General features: G+C 38.1%; 1 protein-coding gene across 8 annotated transcripts in view; it reads left to right on the top strand.

Annotated features, from left to right (window-relative positions):
• Nucleotides 1–21,601, top strand: part of EPB41L2 (erythrocyte membrane protein band 4.1 like 2) — a 209,337-nt gene that overhangs the window by 100,355 nt on the left and 87,381 nt on the right. For 6 of the 8 annotated variants that reach the window (XM_052646062.1, XM_052646060.1, XM_052646058.1 and 3 more), the window contains exons 2-3: nucleotides 3,319–3,782; nucleotides 4,521–4,739. In XM_052646062.1, coding sequence (XP_052502022.1) covers nucleotides 3,333–3,782; nucleotides 4,521–4,739 — 669 coding nt within the window. In that variant the 5' untranslated portion in view covers nucleotides 3,319–3,332. The remainder of the gene's footprint in view (nucleotides 1–3,318; nucleotides 3,783–4,520; nucleotides 4,740–21,601) is intronic. The other 2 variants (XM_052646061.1, XM_052646055.1) reach the window with 1 other exon arrangement.

Raw genomic sequence — 21,601 nt, 5'->3', positions numbered from 1 at the left:
GTTGCTCAGTTGTGTCCGACTCTTTGCGACCCCATGAACCGTAGCATGCCAGGCCTCCCTGTCCATCACCAACTCCTGGAGTCCACCCAAACCCATGTCCATTGAATCGATGATGCCATCCAACCATCTTATCCTCTGTCGTCCCCTTCTCCTCCTGCCCTCAATCTTTCCCAGCATCGGGGTCTTTTCAAATGAGTCAGCTCTTTGCATCAGGTGGCCAAAGTATTGGAGTTTCAGCTTCAACATCAGTCCTTCCAATGAACACTCCGGACTGATCTCCCTTAGCATGGACTAGTTGGATCTCCTTGCAGTCTAAGGGACTCTCAAGAGTCTTCTCCAACACCACAGTTCAAAAGCATCAATTCTTTGGTGCTCAGCTTTCTTTATAGTCCAACTCTAACATCCATACATGACCACTGGAAAAACCATAGCCTTGACTAGACGGACCTTTGTTGGCAAAGTAATGTCTCTGCTTTTTAATATGCTGTCTAGATTGGTCATACCTTTCCTTCCAAGGAGTATGCGTCTTTTAATTTCATGGCTGCAATCACGATCTGCAGTCATTTTGGAGCCCAGAAAAATAAAGTCTAACACTGTTTGCACTGTTTCCCCATCCATTTGCCATGAAATGATGGGACCGGATGTCATGATCTTAGTTTTCTGAATGTTGAGCTTTAAGCCAACTTTTTCACTCTCCTCTTTCACTTTCATCAAGAGGCTCTTTAGTTCCTCTTCACTTTCTGCCATAAGGGTGGTGTCATCTGCATATCTAAGGTTATTGATATTTCTCCCAGCAATCTTGATTCCAGCTTGTGCTTCTTCCAGTCCAGCGTTTCTCATGATGTACTCTGCATATCAGTTAAATAAGCAGGGTGACAATATGCAGCCTTGATGTACTCCTTTTCCTATTTGTATATTTTGTATACAAATATTTTGCATATAAAAAAAGAGTTCTTTGTTTATTTTGGATATTGGACTCCTCAGATATATAATTTGCAAAAGAGGTGAATAATTAAAAAAACAAGTATAGTACTGGTACTTACTACAACATTGCTGAACCTTAAAACCTTATGCTAAGTGAAAATGCAACATAGTGTATGATTCCATTTATTTGAAATGTCAAATAGGCAAATCTGTACAAAGTGAAAGTAGTTTAGTGATCTCCATGGGCTGCAGGAAGAGGAGGTTGGAGAGTAACTATTAATGACACGGGGCTTCTTTTTGGGATGATGAAAATGTTCTAGGATTAGAGAGCGGTGATGGTTGTATGATGTTTTGAATATACTTAGAATCATTAACTGTATAGTTTAAAAGGGTGAATTTTATGGTATGTGAATTATACTTCAATAAATCTTAAAAAAATAAAAATCCACTGTACTTTGTTTTTCGAACTTTTCAAGTTTGTACCACTTTTGAAGATAGCTGTGAAATTTTCCATTGGTCAGGGTGCCAGGCCTTTGAGTGCTGTCATCATCGGCAAGCAAGGAGAGTGTGCTGTGTCTGCTGTCCCTGCCTAATTGTTTTATTTAAAAAATGTTTTTATTGAAGTATAGTTGATGTACAGTATTACGTAAGTTATAGGTGTACAACATAGTGATTCACTATTTTTAAAGTTTATACTCCATTAACAGTTATTATAAAATACTGGCTATATTCCCTGTGTTGTATAATATATCCTTGTAGCTTATTTATTTTGTACTCTGCAGCTTGTACTTCTTAATCCCTTACCCCTATTCTGCCCATCCCCCCTTCACACTCACCACTGGTAACCACTAATTTGTTCTCTGTATCTGTGAATATGTTTCTATTTTGTTATATTCACTCATGTATTTTTTAGATGCCACATGTAAGTGATATCGTACATTATTTATCTTTCTCTGTCTGACTTATTTCATTTAGCTTAGTACCCTCCAGATGCAAATGGAAAAACTTCATTCTTTTTTGTGACTGAGTATTCTATGGGCTATATACACTGCATCTTTATCCATCCTTCTATTGATGGGTATGGAGGTTGCTTCCATGACTTGGTAATTGTAAATAATGCTGCTATGAATGTTGGGGTGTGTATATCTTTTCAAATTAGTGTGTGTGTGTGTGTGTGTGTGTGTGTGTGTGTGTGTTTGTTTCTGATATATACCCAGAAGTGACATTGCTGGATCACACAGTAGTTCTTTCAGAGTTTTGAGAAACCTCTCTACTGTTTTCCACAGTGGTTGCACCAATTTCCATTCCATCAGTGTTTGAGAGTTCCTTTTTCTCAGCATCCATGTCAACATTCGTTATTTGTGTTCTTTTTGAGGATAGCCATTCTGACAGGTATATTGTGGTTTTAGTTTGCACTTCTTTGATTAATGATGTTGAGCATCTTTTCATGTGCCTGCCTGTTGCTTTTTTTTTTTATATCAGTGCTGCTATGATACTTTGAAAGTCCCTCTTTCTTTATGTAAATTTTAGACAACTTGTTACTTTTAGATTTAATTTCAGTTTTTAATTTTTGTTTTCATTAGTTTTGATAGGATTGAATATTAGATGCATTTCCTTCACTTCTATGATGTCTTCATTTGGTTTAAATTGGGACCCCTAGATATTTTTCTATAATCACATATACTAAGAAAATTGTGTCTGAGGTTGGGTGGTATGGAGTTTTGGAGTTTTGATTATAGTTTTAGTGCCTTTCTTAAAGACTAACTTACATTGGAATAGTGATGGTGAATTATGGGGTTTAATATTGGAACAAAAAAGATATTTGTGGTCATCTTAATTTTCTCACAATTAGGTACCCAGTACTTAAAATTTGTTTTTATTATACCTAACATTTCTTTGGATATTGGTTTTAATTTGTGAAATTGCAATGAAATATGTCTCAGGATTTTCTAGCATTATCAGTAGCTTAATATTGTAGCTTAATATCAGTAGCTTTACTATTGTGAATGAGGAAAACTAAGTATAGAGAAAAGTAATTTTCCCTAAAAATTTGGGGAGTAGATTAGTTTCTCATACCTAGATGAAACTGAACAATAACTACTTTTTCTAGGACTCTTGATGATTTGAAGTTTTCTCTGTACTGTAGAATTAACCACAGTTAATTCTATTGTGATGGTAGTTTTGGTTCTTCGATTCTGATAGAGATTTCTAAACATTAAGGATAGCAGTCTCCATTTTCTTGTATGCCTCTGAACCTTTTTTTAAAAACGTGTTTTCTCCTTTGTCATCTTTTTGCCATTCCCCTCCCCACCCTTCTTTACCCTGCCCCTTGCCTCCAAACTAAAATGGGGAGAGTTTGTAAAATAACTCTTGGTGGTTTTGTTTTGTTTTTAGAATAAGCTGTGACCATGACTACTGAAGTGGGCTCCGCATCTGAAGTGAAGAAAGAATCTGACCAGTTAGGAGCAGACGCAACCAAGGAGAAACCGAAAGAAGTAGCAGAAAATCAGCAGAATCAGACATCTGATCCAGAGGAGGAAAAAGGTTCCCAATCATCTCCTCCAGCTGAAAGCCAAAGTAGCCCACGCCGCCAGAAGAAAGAGAAAGATCCATCTGAGAGCCGGGGGATTTCTCGATTCATACCCCCTTGGCTTAAGAAACAAAAGTCCTATACCTTAGTAGTGGCCAAAGATGGAGGAGATAAAAAAGAGCCTACCCAACTTGTTGTGGAAGAACAGGTTTTAGACAAGGAGGAATCTCTTCCTGAAGAAGAAAGGCAGGCCAAGGGTGATGCTGAAGAAACAGCTCAGAGAAAACAACAGGAGATTAAGGTTGACGTCAAGGAAGAGAAACCTCTGGTGAGCAGTCGGGAGACACAGTATTTTGAGAAGTGATTGTCTGGAAGTGAAGGCTTTGATGGCATAACCAGGTTTAACAGAAAGGATTTGTTTTGAACCATTTCCAGATTTCTTGTATTCAGATACTGCCTTGGCTTACTGTATCTGGAATATGGATCTTGGAGGGTCTACCACAACAGTCTCCTGTTATTCCTTTTAAAGCTTTCAATATAAAGCAAAAAAAAGAAAAATCCCCTGTATATGCAGATCATAAAAAAGTCATATTTATTCATTTTAGGGTTAGACAAGTACTCTCAGGCAAGGATCACCTCACTTCTTAAATAATACATGCTTTTGTATCTTTGATTTATTTCAGTGTTTAAGGGGTAGGGAGAAGTAGATTTGAATGTGTATATATTTTGGTTGCCTATTGAAGCCTAAGTTTTGCCATGGTTATGTAATTATAATAGGAGTTTTATTATTTAACATGATATTTAAATGTCATTGCTGGGACATAGTTTCTTTTACTCATTTAATGCTGATTTTGCCAAAGTGGCAAAATAAGAAAATTGGCAGTAGATTGGGGGAGAGATGTGGGAAATACCCTTTCTGAGAAAGTTTCAAAGTCTTTTAAAATCTTAGGCTCACAGTGTTTACCATAAATCACAGTTCTTACTAAAGAGCTTTCTTTTTAGTGTGTGTCATCTTCTGCAAATTGGTCACCTTTACTATGGACTTAATTTTTTTTTTCCCCCTCAGCAGCTTGTTGAAGAAGTAAGTAAGGAGAGAGAAGAAGAGAAGGTGAAGGAAATACAGGAAGCAGAATTTTTGGATGAAGCAGCAAAAAGGGAGACAAAGGAAGTGCAAACCAATGAGCTAAAAGCAGAGAAGGCCTCTCTGAAAGCCCCCAAGAAGACCAAAACTGTCCAGTGTAAAGTGACCCTCCTGGATGGCTCTGAGTACAGCTGCGACCTGGAGGTGAGCCAGGGTGCTGGGTGGAGAGCTGTCTTGATGTGTGGAATGACAGCAAAAGTATCCTCTGCCTTCATTTGTGGCCTGGCACTGCGAATAGAGTTTTGTGTTCCTATGAACTAGTTTGTCAAAATTTAACATTAAAAAGGAAAACAAAAAAAAAACCCGAAGAAAACACAGGAGAGGGTCACCATTTCTATTAGGAACAGTAGTTCTTGACCCTGTAAGATGAGCAGGACCGATGTTCTGTCAGGCTGTATTGATCATGTGTATTGGCTGGTTGTCCATTCTGAAAGGGCATTATATAGCTTGAAATTACCTGTGGCCATAAGTGTTTGACTTGAGGAGAGAAACATTGCAGTAGGTTGAAATTTCAGGGTAATGAAATTTCAGCAGTTTAACCTCAAGTGTTTTCATCCTGAGACAGGTATTGATTTAAAATCTAACTCATTTAATTAAAAGACACTCTAGATTTGCAAAACATATAGTTGATTAGCCCTGATGCTGACCAAAGTCAATGTAATTTTTAAAAAGCATTTAATGCCTATAATTTTATGATAATCCAAAGTTTGTTACTTTTCATAGCTAAATTACTTTATTTACATGATGTGTACTTTGCTGTGTTATGCTTAGTTGCTCTGTCATGTCCAACTCTTGGTGACCCCATGGACTGTAGCCTGCCAGGCTTCTCTGTCCATGGGGATTCTCCAGGTAAGAGTACTGGAGTAGGTTGCCATGTCTCCTCCAGGGATCTTCCCAAACCCAGGGATCAAATTCAGGTCTCCCACATTGTAGGTGAATTCTTTACCATCTGAGCCACCAGGGAAACCCAAGAACACTGGAGTGGATAGCCATTCTCTTCTCCAAGGGATCTTCCCAACCCAGGAGTAGAACTGGGGTTGCCGGCATTGCAGGCCGATTGTTTACCAGCTGATCTACCAGGGCATACTATGGCATATACTAACAGCTAATGTTTGTTGAAGAATTATGTCAAGAGCTTTAAATGGGTTGTCTCATGTAATGCTGACAAGACTCTATATGAGATAGGTATTATTATGGATATTCCCCATCTTCCGTTCAGTTCAGTTGCTCAGTTGTGTCTGACTCTTTGCGACCCCATGGACTGCAGCCCACCAGGCCTCCCTGTCCATCACCAACTCCTGGAGTTTACTTAAACTCATGCCCACTGAGTTGGTGATGTCATCCAAGTATCTGATCCTCTATCGTTCCCTTCTCTTCCTGCCCTCAGTCTTTCCCAGCATCAGGGTCTTTTCAAATGAGTCAGCTCTTTACATCAGGAATACAAGACTTCAAAGAGGTTAAGTAACTTACCCAAATTTCATAGCTAGTTAGTGATTGAATCAGGATTCAAGACCTTGACTGTGAAAGTTTTGAACCTGACCACTAAACTCTTAAGATCAGTGCTTCATAGTCCTTACTTACCTTTGTATTAGTTAGGTAGAACTTATTTTACTCATTTAGCTACAGTTGTTCTCATGTTTTAGTTGTTTTGAGAAAAGGAATGGCAACAGATGATTAAAAATCTTAGAGCTCACACAGAGAGAATAATACAGTATGTCTCAAGAGTAGGGGTAGGGACAATAGAAAACAAAAGAATGGTGTTCTGAACTTGACTCAGTTGCACTGTTTGATCACATGTCCCTCGTTTTTCCTACCTATCCTAGAAGTTAGGAAGTCTAGCTTTTAAGAAGGAACTTGTTGATAACTTGTTTTGTGACCTTGAATCGTTTACTCCATCTCTGTGTGTCAAACTGAGCCCCAGAAATTGACTTCATCTTTAGAATATAATGTTACTTACAGAGTCTAGAAGGCCCCTGTCGTCTCTGAAGTGCTTTATATCACCAAACCTTGTGATTGATCAGTGTGCTTTATGGTTTAAATCTATATTTGTTCTCTGTGTTTTTAAAAAGTCATGACATATTTAAAAATACAAAAATATAGTAATAATAGTTGTATATTCACCATAAAAGCTTTAACCAGATTCATCATTTAGCCGTGTGTTTTAGATATTGTAAACATAAATCAAACACTAAAGATGCTGCTGAAGTGCCCCATCTCTTTGTTACTGTGCGTTTGTCGTTTTGTCATGTGTAAATCTACTTTATTCTTTTCAACTGCTATATATTGTTCTTTTGAATGACTAACCCAGTTTATCCATTCCCACTGGGGAACTATTTCTTTTATATATTTTTAGCAATCAGTGCTTTGGTGAACATTATTTTATATGTTTCCTTATTTATTTGTGCAAGAGTTTATTCAGGTAGAACACCTAGGAATAGAATTGATCAAGATGTAGTTTTACTTCTTCAGTTTTCCTAGATTTGGCAAAGGGGTTCTGCTAATTTAAATTCTAATCAGCAACCGCTGTTTGATTTTTCCACATTGTCATCTTCACTTTTTGTTATTAGATTAATTTCAACCTATCATAATGATATGAAATATCTCCGAATTTTAGTTAGCACTTACTTGATTACTGTCAACTTTTGCTAGGTTATACTCCAGATCTTCTGGATGTATGATGACAATGGTTTACTCTTGCTCACGTTACATGCCCTTGATGGGTTGGGTGTGGGCTCTGCTCCCTGTCTTCTTGATTTTTGGATCAAGACTAAATGTGTATCCTCTACATGGGAAACAATGCTCTCACAATAGAGGGAAAAGAAAACACAGTGGAACCACACTGTGGTCCTTGAATCTTCTGCCTGGAAGTAGTGTATCTTAATATAGAGAGATATAAGATATACTACTTATATCTCATTGGCCAAGCAAGTCCTGTGGTTAATAGGTGGGTGGGCAAGCCTGAGCCCATCACAGGAAGAGCTTGGTAAATAATTGAAAACATGGTAATAATCCTACACTTTACTCAAGAGCCTGAGCATCTTTTTGTAAGTGTAGTTTTCTAGGATTGCTCTAGGATTAAAAAAAAAAAAATAGACATTCTTTTTTCAGATTCAGGATATTCTTTTCTTAGTTTCTAAGATTAAACTAGAAAGTTTCGTGAATAGATGGTCAAAGACATGACTAGGTAGTGAATCTTTTCTAATGTATTTTCTGCATCAACTGAGAGGATCATGTTTTTTTAATCTGTTAATGTAATTTATATTAATGTTTTCTAATGTGAAGCTATCTTTGAATTCCTAACATAGATACTTGTGATCGTTTGACATTGATTTTGTATTTTTAACCTATGTTTTTTGCATATATTATTTTTAACTTTCTTTTATCAAATTGTCTTCATCAGATTTTGTTATCTGGATTATGTACTAGCTTTTAGAGTTGCTTGCCTTTAATATTCTCTAAAAGAAGTTTTGATAAATTAGGGATTTAACCGTTCTTGGGAGACCTGGTAGAACTTGCCTTTAAAACTGTCTTGGGCTGGTGACCTTTTTCTGGGGAAAATGGAGTTGGGAGGTTTTTTGTTTTATTAAATCATTGATTTGATTTTCCAGTAGTCTATTTCTGGTTTAATCAGTTGTAGTAATTCATATTTTTAGTGGAAAGTGCCCATTTCATGTAACTTTCAAACCTATGAAGTTGTTCATAGTGTTCTTATCTTGTATTTTTGATTTTCTTTCTAATTTCTTGTGTTATTTGCATTTTCTTGATTATTTTTGATATAGAGTTAACTATTTAAATCTTTTCTTTCAAAGAAACAGCTTGGTTTTGTTTGTTTCTTTTCTGTTTTGTAAATTTTATTCTTTGTTTTTTCCCTTGGAATTATTCTGTTTTTTCACACCCAATTTCTTGAATTGAGTATTTGAAAAAAAAAAAAAAAGTATGTTTTCAGGGCTCTAATATTCCCTTCAGGTATCTCTTGCTGGGTGCACAAGTTTTAAAATACTGTACTTTTAATTGTCATTCAGTTCCTAATATTTTCTCATCCCATTATGGGTCAGCTTAATTGATTAGAGAAGTAGAAGAGTCTTTATTTCAATGACTGTGTTAATTTACAGATTGTCTTTTCAGCTAATAACTGATTAGTAAATATACCATCATAAGAATGAGCTTTTGAGGACAATAGATAAATCTGAAAAAGCTTACAGCATATTAATGTTGAGTAACCTTTTTTTTTCTGTGAAGTACAAAGGAAATGGAATTTGAATAGACTTCAGTGATGTGACCCCCCAGCAGATGTTATGTACTGACAGTTCACTGGAATCCTAGGCAGCAACTTTGTATGTGACCAGAGGCTGCATAGTTCATCAGCGTCACAGTAGTTGTTGGAACCATGCCAACATTATAAGTGGTATTCCCTCTTTTGATTAATTTCTGTTTTATCCAGTTCTCTTTCCTGTCTTGGTTCTTGCGAGTTCTTAGTATCCTTAGAATGTGTCTGATCCTGAATCACACTGCTGTCACTTCCTCTTCAGGAGCAGAGCCTGAAGGCAGCTGTCACGTGGCTTGAGCATGCTCTTGTTCCCGGGTTCCAGCACTGACCTCAGACGGATGGGGTGATGTGCTGATGCTGCTTATCTCTCGTTCTGTAGCTCTGTACCGGAAATTGGTGTCTGAGGACTGCTTGGGGGGGAAGTATGTTGTGGGAAACTGCAACGATTAATGAACTCGAAAGTACTTAAGGAAATGAACACATTGTGGGAAATAAATACTTTTACTTTATTTGGCCGGGGAGATTAGATTTGTTTCCAGTTGTTTACTGTCGTTAAAGATGATAATTATGTCTTTCATGGCTTTTTAGATGCCTATAGTTATTGCTTGCTTTTTTTTTTTCCTTTCTGGATGTACATGTATCTAATTTTCAACTAGAATTTTAGATTATAGCATACCCACTGAAGATGGCCTTAATGTCCTCACTTAGGGCACCTACAGCAGTAGAGGAAAGCATGGCCTGTTCAGGAAGTCTTGAGTTGAAACAGCCTAACTTATAAGGACCTTGTAGAGGAGGATGAGGTTCTACAAGGCCACAAATGTCAGGATAAGAGGATTTAAACTGACCAGTAGAGTGAAAAGGGGCCGAGAAGAAATGGACCAGAGGTTTACAGTTGTTAGTATATAAGACCTAGCAAAATTAAGAATGCTACTTGATTTTAGAATATGACTGTACTAATTTAAGGGAGACTTTTTTATCCACTGCATTGGTTATGATATATACCAGTAGTCTTTATAGATATAGTTTAATCAACGTGATTAGAGCATTGGGAAAGTTAGACAGTTTCCTGTTTTTCTATCTGTCAGTACCTTTGGTTAACGAAAGCAGCAGTGTTATATCATTTAATGTCAGTGTTACTGTATTAACTGAATAATTTTTTAAAATCAAGAAACGTAGTTCTTGGGGATATTTTTGTTTGGTGTCTTAATATCATATCTGCTTCAGATTATTTGCTTAAAATAGAGAGATCTCCACATATCCAGGACTTCCCTGGTGGCTCAGACGGTTAATCGTCTGCCTGCAATGCAGGAGACCCAGGTTTGATCTCTGGGTTGGGAAGATCCCCTGAAGAAGGAAATGGTAACCCACTCCAGTATTCTTGCCTGGAAAATCCCATGGACAGAGGAGCCTGGTAAGCTACGGTCCATGGGGTTGCAAAGAGTCGGACACAACTGAGCAACTTCAGTTTCTTTCTTTCCACATATGCATGTTTTTTAATCCTCCCTGCCCACTCCTTTCTTGGCTCACTGCTTCTGTATTCTTCTTCCTGTGGGCCATCTAAATGTATTCTCGAACCTCAGGAAAGTGAAGACTACCCAGAGAGCTGTGGCAGCATCATTTTCAAACACTGTTATCTTTGAAGTCTGTGTTCTTTTGAAGAAAGAGAATGTGTGTTAATACTGAGTGAAAAAAAAAATGCTTCACACACAATATTTGGAGCATAAGTATTGGATAATGGTGCGTTTTTGGAGAATGGTTTTACTTAAGTATAAAACACTATGGAAATGGCTTGACTTCAATTAATGTTATTTCTGCAGCCTAAGCCATGCATTAAGTTTGACGCAAGGCTGAGTCTGTGCATTTGTTCCAAATTTTTGTGTGAAGTATATTTTAAATTAAAGTTAGTAAAAATTACAATTTACATTTTATACTAGTTTACCATCTTGATGATAAACTATCTGAAATACTTTTTGAAAAAAAATCTTTTCATTGAAGATTATGATTTTTTCATGAAGAAAATTTATAATTTCTGTTCTCTGATATGTCTGTTTTTATCTCACTGAGAAATATAATGCTATGTGAGAAACTCCTTTGTTATCAGAATTTAAATTGTGAGAATTTTGGGGTATCTCCTATACTCTGCATTCTGGTTCCAGAGACACCCCTATAGAAGGACTCGTGATATTGCCACTGAAGTCATTTACATACTTGATGTGTTAAAACAGCAGGGCTCTTTCCTCTAAGGAAAAATACAATAAGATGTAGTTGGAGCTGTGGGTATAGAATCAGGAGATCGGTGTTTACTTTCCTTTTGGCTCTTTGGATGTCTTGGAGAAGTCACTTCCTCTTTTTTCTTCTATTCTAAGATTGCAGATTAAGAATGAAAATATTTGTTTCCTCTATTTCTAGGATTGAACTGGCTTTACTATAGCTGATAAGTCTGTGTGTGTGTGTGTCAAGTCTGAAAATAAATGTGAAAGGTCCTGTAATACTTGGGAAGCATGAGTGAATATGCATTCTGAGTTTGAGTTGCTCACATTTTCCTCTGGCATCTGAAAGTCGTTCCCACGTGTTGATTTTGTCTGAGAATTGAGGGCATTGTTCTTGCCCACATAGGAATGTCAGTGCCATTTTTTCTCAGTGCTGTGAATAAAGCTATCAGAATGTAGGCGCTCTTCGTCAGTGTTCTGTTGATAAAAACTATTTATCAGGCAGTAGAATGGTGTCAAGGTCTTCTTGCCTTTCCTATGTAGAGTACTGGCTTCAGAAATGCAATTTGATATCATTGCTTTTGAATGTTTTGTTTATTTACTTGATTGTTTATGTCTGCTGACATCCTTCAAGGCTGTTCTTTCAGATTTCTATAATTGACCCTTATTAGGTTTACTAGTTAAACAGTTTTAACTATCTGTATCCTTGGAGAAGATTGGAAGTTGTGTCCTTCTCTAAACTCCTATAAAATAGTATTGGATTTAAATATGACTTAAATAGAACCGTGAACAATTTAGTTGGCATATAGTGTATGCAATTTGAAATTCCAGTGACATAGGTCCAGATGGAATGTCTCTGGCTAGCTATTCATTTATCCCTTTAGCTCAAAAAAGGAATTTAAGGCAATGATTCTATCTAGTAATTTTTATTTAGTAAATGGGAACAGGCTTCCATGCTATGAGAGTAATTTAATGCTTTGGTCCAGCTTGAAGGACACAGGGGATTCACAGGAGCAGAGCAGGCTCATTAGCTGGGCTTCAGGACACCGTTATGCCCTCAGACTGTCTTTAGATTTGTTACTACAGGATTTTCTGTGCTTTCCTCTTCCAGCCAAATTGGTCTTCTAACCAGGCACTGAATTGTCTGCCCTTTCTTCTGGTTTCTGACCCAGATCTCTGCCATTTTACTTCCCCATCCACATGCTTCTTCCCTGTCTTTTAATGTCTAGCTTAAATCCAGCTTTCTGGATGTTTTTTCTTCCTCTGAACTTGTTTGCACCAATAATTGGGCAATTAATCATGTGCTGCCTTGTGAAAGAGTCTCTTGTATGGTTGTGTTGAACATCAGTTAAACTCTTTATGTTACTTTTTGATTTCTTTTCATCGCTGTGTTGTTTCTTTACCTGTATTGTTAATTCCTTGAGAAAAAGAACTTTCTTTTCTCTCTCCATAGGCCATTAACACAGGACTTCACCTCTAGCACTACTCATAAAACGTTAACTTTTGGTTTCTCTCTGCTTTCCTAAAGTTTTTATCCTTCTTATCTAAGCTAAATGATTGTTTTCGCTTGTTCCCAGTTCTTCTCTCCATCCTCTCCAGTTAGAAAAGAAAGATCACTGTTGTATGTATGTATAATCCTCCATCCTCTCATATTACTTCTTCTATCCACAGCTGCACTGCTTTTTAAGTGCTTAGAAACAGTAGGCTAACTTCTTGGAGAAACACTTCATGGGCTTAAATAAATGAAAATGATTTATCAAATTTCTATAAAGGCTATGAACTGACTGGGCATGAGAGCGATGCCGAAGTGGCTAAGGAGTGGTCTTGGCCCAGAGGGAAAGCAGACTCCCAGTGTCTTTCATGTGCGTCTGAACTGCTGTAGGTCAGATGGCTGGCTGGCTGGGTATAGCCTGGGCTTGAAGAGGAGAGTAAAGTTAACACCTTACTCCCTGCCTCTCTTTCTCTAATGCTCCTCTTTCCTGTTGAGTAAACGAAAAAAAATGTCATGGTTTTAATTTCTCAGTAGTCAAGAATTCAACCACATGCTCTCTCCTTTGTCTTCCCCACTTGTGGTTTCAAAATCAGGGGATTGCCTTTTTTGCCCTTGTGTCAGTGGTTTTTGAAAGCATTAAACTTGACACTTGAAGTTCACCACTCACGATGAGCAAACAGCCTGATGTAATTTTGAGGGCAGCATCCACTTCTGCCTCCTTTCTCACACATGCTGCCACGCAAGCTGACTCACAGGTAATTTACTACTTAATAAGTGCTTCCTTTCACCTAAGGGTGATGATAGACCGGGCAACAGATCTTTGAAATTTTTTTGTTTTTGCTGTTTTGGAATGACAGTTATTTGAAGGTTGAATAACATTTGAAATGGTGGGGGAAATCATTTTCAGAATAAGTTTTGTACTTTAAAATCTGTTCAGATACATTTTCTCGCTCTCTCAGGTAAGTAGGTTTTAAAAAATGTTAATTCCTTTTCAGAGTTCATCAAATGAGGGGTAATTTTATTTCTCATTCAACAAAAAAAACAAAGTATCTTTTGTTAAACCTATTCTGTTCAGAATCCCTCTGTTTTCATTACTCTCTTATTTCCAATCTCTTTTCCAGTGTTTTCCTGAGCAAGTTAAAGATGTTTCTGACAGAGTTTTATTTCTCAGCCATTAGGAAATTTTGCCAAATATTCCCCTCCTTGATCCTATCTTCGTATTCCCACTCCCACTAAGATTTCGATGGAGATTGAGTGCAGGAGCTTGAATAGGGTAACGGAGATTTGAGAATCTGGCCTTTACCCGTGAGCATTTAATGTATTTCACAGAAGCTCAAGCTGAGGCTGTTCTTTCCATCCATCCTTTCCACAGCAGGATCACGACTTGGTGACTAAGGGGAAACATGCGCAGAATTTATCATCGCTATTTACAGCACTGCAATATAGTACGCTGGGCTTCCCAGGTAGACTCACTGGTAAAGAATCCATCTGCCATGCTGGAGACATGGGTTCAATCCGTGGGTCAGGAAGATCCCCTGGGGTAGAAAATGGCAACCCACTCCAGTATTCTTGTCTGGAAGATTCCATGGAAAGGTGGGCTACATTCAGAACTGAGTGAGTGAACACACACACACACAAACACACACACACACACACACACACAATATAGTATGCTAGTATTTGGATCTTAAAGGGGCTGAAGGCAATGTGACATAATAAAATGTGGCCTATACAAAGCTGCCGAATCAGGCAGAAAAGCAGTTTCTTCAGGCACGGTGGCTAACTGATTAAAGTACTTATACATGATCTGTCAGATTGCTATTTTTATATTTGTTATATTCTGTAGCAGAGTTTTACATAAACTCTGTTAGAACAGTTATGATTAAGAATATTATTCTTTTTTTTTCTTTTTAAACTCTGGAGAGACAGCCTCAAAACTACCAGCTGAACTACTTTTCATAACTGTGTGTTATATTTGTGGATTCTGGCCTTTAAACCTGTTTTGAAGTTGTCTGAGTTTGTGTACCATCTAGTTATTAACATAGGAAGGAAACTTAATCTAAGTCTTACCAGGATCTGCTTGTTATATCCATTGATCTCTTTTCATATTTCTGTCAGCAGCAATTTAAACTGAGTCAAATAGGAATGCTCTAATAAGCTGTTTTTTCTATAGCACAGAAAGCCTGTCTGAATCAAATGTCAAAATTCATTTCAAGGCATGTAGTTTACAGAGAATCTGCTAGCCTACAGAAGTTTGCTGCTTAAACACTTTTTGAAATAAGTTTGAATGCAAACGGTACTTGGCAGTTTCTTAAAATAATACTTAGAAAAATGTAGTGTGCTTCTCTGACCAGCCTCTTTCTATAATCTAACAGTTTAAGTCACTGTTGTTTTTTTTAAGAAGTTATAGTTTTCACAGATATATGCTAACTTACCTATTGAAAGTGAGTAATAGGAAAAGCTGGACAAAAAGATTTTCAAGCTTTCACTTGTTAAGAGTTATTTTACTGACCTCCATTGTGTGTGCTCAGTTGCTTAGTCCTGTCTGACTACTTGTGATGCCGTGGACTGTAGCCTGCTAGGCTCCTCTCTCCGTGGGATGATCCCAGCAAGAATACTGAAGTGGGTTGCCATTTCCTCCTCCAGGGACCTCCATTAGTGATGATATATAATTTTTGAGAAAAATAGAAAGTCAAGGATGTCATATTTCCACAGTGTTTATGAAATTGGTCTCGAGTAGTATTCATTTAAATACATATTGTGAGTTTAGAAGTAATTCTTGTCCCCCAATATTGATTTTTTTTTTTCTTGTCCTCTTAAATTGCTTATAGGTTTTACTTTCAGAGATAAAGTTTTCATGTGAAATAAAAATACATACATAGTTGATTTAAGTACTGTTTTTGGTTTAGATAAATACAAGTGCAGAAGTGCCAAGGTATTATGGACTGGAGTTGGTAAGAAAATCTTACATTGAGGAGAAAGACTCTTTGAAGAATGAGGTATATTGGGTTGGCCAAAAAGTTCTGTTAACTTTTTGGCCAACCCAGTATTTAGGATAGGAAGAGAAGAGGGTGACAGAGAATGAGACTGTCGGATAGCATCCCCGATTCAGTGGACATGAGTTTGAGCAAACTCCGAAAGATAGTGAAGGACAGGAAACCTGGTGTGCAATACTCCTCGGGGTCACAAAGAGCTGGACACAACTTAGCAACTGCACAACGTCGTTATTTAGGATGGGCTTCCCTGCTGGCTCAGTGGTAGAGAACCCGCCTGCCAATGCAGAGTGGCAGGTTCAGTCCCTGCGTTGGGAAGATCACCTGCAGAAGGAAATGGCATCACACTCCAGTATTATTGCCTGAGAATTCCCTTGGACAGAGGAGCCTGGTGGGCTACCGTCCATGGGATTGCAGAAGAGTCCGACATGACTTAGTGACTGAACAACAATAATATTTAGGAAGTCTCAACAATGCCTAGCCTAATACATTTTTTCACTTGAGAATGGTTAAATAATAAAAGCCAACCAGAAATTTGGGGTTATAGGAAAAGTCTTAAATGCTTACTCCCTTCTATGTCAAGAAAACATAATAAAATTAAACTTTGTTAAGGGCAAGACATGCTGTGCCTGGCCAGTGTCTTCATTTTTGGCCTGGGCTCTGTGTGGATTGGCTTTCATTAGGAGTTCTCTCATCTTGCAGAGCCCGAATACCATTGGTGTTAAAATGGATTCATCTCTTCACTTCTGCCAAATATTAAGAGGTGGGCTTCCACCCATAGGAGAGGTTGCAAAGAAAACAAAATATATAAAAAAAATGCATGGACACTATCATTTACCCTTTTCCAGTCTACTTTCCAAAATTTTGTTGGCATCAATCCCATTCTCTTTCTCCTTTCCATTGTCGGGGAAGAGGGGAAGAATATGTGCGTGTGCCCCGGTGTGCACACACCACATCATTTTAGAATAGCTTCCATAGGGAGCAGAGCTAAATGTGTATTTCAGTGTACTGTCTCTGATTAGAAGTCCATTTTCTGCTTAGGAAAATCTGAACAATGAGCCTGTTTTATCACCCGGATAAAGTGAAGTGAGCTCTTCCCCTTAGAATAGCACATATCAAAGTTGCCAGGAAGTTTTCTGGATATCTCATTATAAAAAGACTTTGAATTGGTTGTAGCAGCTTTAGTGGCATTTGTTTTGATCCTGTTTGTTGTTTTCGTGTAAGTGTTTTTTGTTAGTCTTCATTTTTTTGCCTCATTATTTCCCGTAGGTGTCTAGATAGTCCATTTTATTGTGTGTATGTTTGCAATTGGGCAGAGCGGAGGTGGGTCAAGGTAAAGAATGGAAATGCTATTTCACTTAAAATACATTATTTTTTGGCAATTGATAGGAGAAGGCAGTGGCACCCCACTCCAGTACTCTGGCCTGGAAAATCCCATGGATGGGGAGGAGCCTGGTGGGCTGCAGTCCATGGGGTCGCTAAGAGTCGGACATGACTAAGTGACTTCACTTTCATTTTTCACTTTCATGCATTGGAGAAGGAAATGGCAACCCACTCCAGTGTTTTTGCCTGGAGAATCCCAGGGATGGGGGAGCCTGGTGGGCTGCCGTCTGTGGGGTCGCACAGAGTCGGACATGTCTGAAGCGACTTAGCAGTAGCAGCAGGTATGATTTAATTTTTATTCACTTGGTTTGGGTCATTAGGTACTTATTATATAAAGTTTGTGGCTTTGTTCATCAAACATTTCTGGACATTGGTGACAATGTTGGGTGTGGGGGGCGTCCTTCAACAAGAATGGACTTGGGAGAATTTCACTGTGTAGGATCTGATGCTCGGCAGTAAGATACACTTTAACTCTTCATTCACTGTGCCTGAGATGGGGGGCAGAGGAAAACTGCCGTTTGCCAGGAAATGAATTTACTGTGAGAGATAACTGCTAGGAAAAATAAACATTTAGATTTATTTCCTTCATAATAAGAAAGCCATGAGGTGATTTCAGATTCTATTTCTTAAGAGATCTTTATGAGCATGCAATGCAGAGTAAGGAGTATTATAACAGCAGGCGTCTTTAGCCTCCTGTAGCTTGATCCACCCTGGAGGGTGAATACATCTGTCCACAGGCTTTCAGGCCAGATATCCTTCTTCCTAGTGATACTGCTTACTTCCCACTTTTAGTTATCCCTGTTCTTCCCCCTTCAGGAAGCCTGATTGGATCTGTAGATTTGCTGGATACACATACGTGCACCAATCCACCTGCCCTTTCTTCTACTAACATTTTAAGACATTTTATTTCTGAGTCTCCGGCAATTAGATTATTTCATCAATCACATGTTGTTTTTACTTAAGATTTCCCAGGAAATGTTAAACTGACTACAAATTCTCCTGGAAAAGTTATGATGGACTTAAGTATTTACATTTGGACATGTTACAGACCTCACGGGTGGGGATGGGAGTTGAAGATAGGGAATAATTGACTGGAAACCCACTTACCATGTAAAAATATTGTTTCTGTTGGAAAAGCTTCTGAATTTCAAGCGGATGTCACATGTCACACATTCTGCATTTTAGGGCAGAAGTAAGATAGGAGGGCTTTGAGTTGACCATCTGAATATGTGATTACATGTGCGCAGAGAAGTATTATAAAGGACGTTTCCAGCTTATGAACAGGTTATATATGTATGTCATATTTCAGAAAATTATTTATCTGGAGTGTATGTTTTGCCATAGAAGTAATGTACAAATAATTAGACTTGCAAGTCAATTTATAAAAGTATACATATAAGTTTCTGAACTGAGTTCTGGGTGCTAAATCTCAGAACAGGTGGAAAAGGACAGAATTTCTACCTCATTTTTCTAATTCAGGCCAAAATTTAAAGTCCCTTTTTTTCCCATATTGTTTTTCTGTTTCCTAGTGCTTGTTGCCACCCAGACTTTCTTGTTGTTGCTAGCCCCATGATGATGTCCTGTTACTGTTTTGTAGTTTATAATACAGAAACGTGCTGTGCTACCTGCCTACTGTCTGTCCATTGAGAATCAAAATTCTTCTGACCCCAAATGTTAGCAGATCTCTCAGCTAAGTAACGAGAGAATTAGCAGCCTGAGTGAATGACTCCAGTGTGTGGATGATTGCTTATATTGCCTTCTAGGAGACATTAGCATTTTAACAGAAACCTGTTCACGCTAAAGCTTCACAAGTTTTATTAAAACTAAAAATTAGCATTTATTTGCCATTTTCCATATACCATAAAGGTGAAACATTTTTCTATCTTATTTGCCATCTAAACTTATCTGATTGCTTATGAGATGATTTGTGTGCTCTGTGAAGAATTATGAAACATTTCAAAACCCAACAGATGGGAGTAGAGAAGCATTCCATGTTAGTATTGCATGTAGACTTGGAGAACATCATGGACGGAGGAACGTAGCCGGCTACAGTCCATATTGTCACAAAGAGTTGGATGCTACTGAGCACTCACGCACTGGAAGGAATACTGTGTAGGGAAAGTGAAAGTCGCTCAATTGTGTCTGATTCTTTGCAACCCCATGGCCTATACAGTCTATGGAATTCTCCAGACCAGAATACTGGAGTGGGTGGCCTTTCCCTTCTCCAAGGGATCTTCCCAACCCAGGGGTCGAACACAGGTCTCCCTCATTGCAGGTGGATTCTTTTTTCTTGTTATCCTCAGTAGTGTCTTATAAGAAAACCTATCATATGTGAAGGTTTTATAAAAAATTTTATTTTATGATAAAATATGTATAATATATATACATATTATTTTTTGAGCAGTCAGACTTTTTCAAGTTTAATGATAAGGGGAATGAATGGAACTTAAAAATCTTCATTATAATGATATTTACTCTGGAATTACATTTTTCAGACACACACACAATTGTTGGATGTTATTTCTTCCTTTTTTCCAGGATTTGAATGCACTTTGGGATTGAGGTGTGTCATTTAGATGGGTAGGAAAAGAATGACCTGATAAAATGATGGCCTGAAACTATTTCAGACACTCCTTTCCCCTTCTGTGTGGTTCTCTTTGATGTCCTCCACCCCCGTGACAATGTCTCGGGTGTTGTGTTTGCTCTGTGTATACCTTTCTTTCCATGGCCTTTTGTATTTGCACAGTGTAGTTGTGAGCTAGCGCAAAATGCATAGCTCAAGGCTGCGATGTATGGCTCGCATTGTATGCTTCCCAGCACTGTCTGCTGGGTGCACAATAACTGCAGTGTGAAGGGGCCCACACGGAGACAGTGATGGTGCTTTATAAAACGCCAGTGGCGTGTGGCATCAACTGCAATCTGCCGGGTAAGCAGTTGCACAAATTCCTCCAAGTCAAGAGGCCTCCAGAAATGTCATGTTTGGACCTCAAGAGCGAATGCCACGAATAACAGCGCAGGCATGGGGGAACTCCGCGTCTCAGATTCCAGCCTGCCTTTCTTCAGCTGGGCTTGCTATAGATTGCTGAGCCTTCCCAACCCCTCCCAAAGGAAGCTAGTCTTCTAATCCTTGAAGAATATATATTTTAAACCTACCTGAATTGTCTTGCTTTGTCTCTGTCCTTTGGATGTCTCTCCTGGGTTATGTCATCTTTTAAAGAAAAAAAAAACCTGATACCTGGGATGTAGACCAAAGGACTGTTAAATTTTTTTGTTTGTTTAAGTTTTCAAGCCATTGATTTTATACTTCTGTTCAATGATATTCTTGGAGGTAGGGAGAGCTAGATGGGGGGAAAGTTGATTGTCAAGCTTGCTGGCATTTAATATAGGAAGTAAGATTTCTTTTTGAAGTGTACTTGGCAAGTTGTTTAACTGTTGTATGGCTTTAATTGTTTAGTTAACTGGTGCTACATTATCAGAATAGAGATGAACACAGTTTGTACTCTATAAAGATTCTAGTGTAAGAAGAGATATAAAGCAAAAGCACGCTTCAGATAGCAAGAAGAAATAACAGCGACTGATGTCCCAGGGAAGGAATGTGTAAAGACTGCAAAACCCCAGTCTCCTTTTGGATAAAGGTGGTGCATGGCAGGCTCTTAAGAGAAAGGAGCACATTGATTTTTCTGCCGACGTCATTCCTTTAGTTCCCAGGAAGTATTTGGGAGAGCTCTAATTACTAAGGAAGAGTCAAGTACAATGTAGAACTGTGAAAGTAAAATGTAGGTCTGTGGCTGTTCTCCTAGAGTCCAGTTGGCAGTGTATGTCTAGCTTAGTTCCTGGAATATCTATGGGTTGGTAGTCCATGAGCTCTAGAGCCAGGAGCTTGCATAAGACTGAGAGCCAGAAGACCTGCTTCTAGACTCAACTCTGCCAGCTTAAGTGCCAAGCCATTGCCCTCAATGTATCTTTTGGCCTACACGTGAGCTGAGTTACTCAATGAAGCGCTGCTATTGGAGACACTGAAGTGAGTGAGACACACTATTGCTTAAAGAACCCAGACTTCAGAAGTAAAAAGTATCAAAAGAAGTAGAACTAAAGAGTAAGTACCGTAGATGTGAAATAAAGTACTTAAAGGAGAAAGATAAATATTAGAAGATTGGAATAGGCTTCAGGGAGGAGAATTTGGAGCTTTGTCTTAGAGGTAGGGATTTAACATTTGGAAATTAAGGTAGAAAAGAAATTTAGAGCTTGCCTTGGCAAGTTAACTGCCCTTTTTATGTGGGACTGGCAGCACCTGCCCATAGTTACTACAACTAATGAACCAGCCACATATACTTGTATCTTAACGCACATTGTAAAGCAAAATATCCGTGTATTCCGCTTGGGTGAAGAATGTGTTTGTAGTCCCTTCATGAACCATAATTCAAGTTGTTTATAGAAAAATAAAAACAATGATAATATGAGAAAATTGCCTTCCTGGATACAAAGGTAGAGTACTAATGTTTATGGACATCGCAAATAAGAATTCAGTTCTTTAAAAGAAATTCAGGAAATCAGACTGAAAAAGTTAGATCAGTTAAACTCTCTATAACCTCAGTTTTCTCATTGTGAAGTGAGATTGAGTGTAGTAACTGAAAGCTCTTTATAATGATATTTAAAATCAG

This window comes from Budorcas taxicolor, chromosome 9, assembly GCF_023091745.1.
Source record: "Budorcas taxicolor isolate Tak-1 chromosome 9, Takin1.1, whole genome shotgun sequence".
NCBI classification, from domain to species: domain Eukaryota; kingdom Metazoa; phylum Chordata; class Mammalia; order Artiodactyla; family Bovidae; genus Budorcas; species Budorcas taxicolor.
Note: the sequence above shows the minus strand (reverse complement) of the source record. Positions and strands in the feature narration are given on the sequence as shown.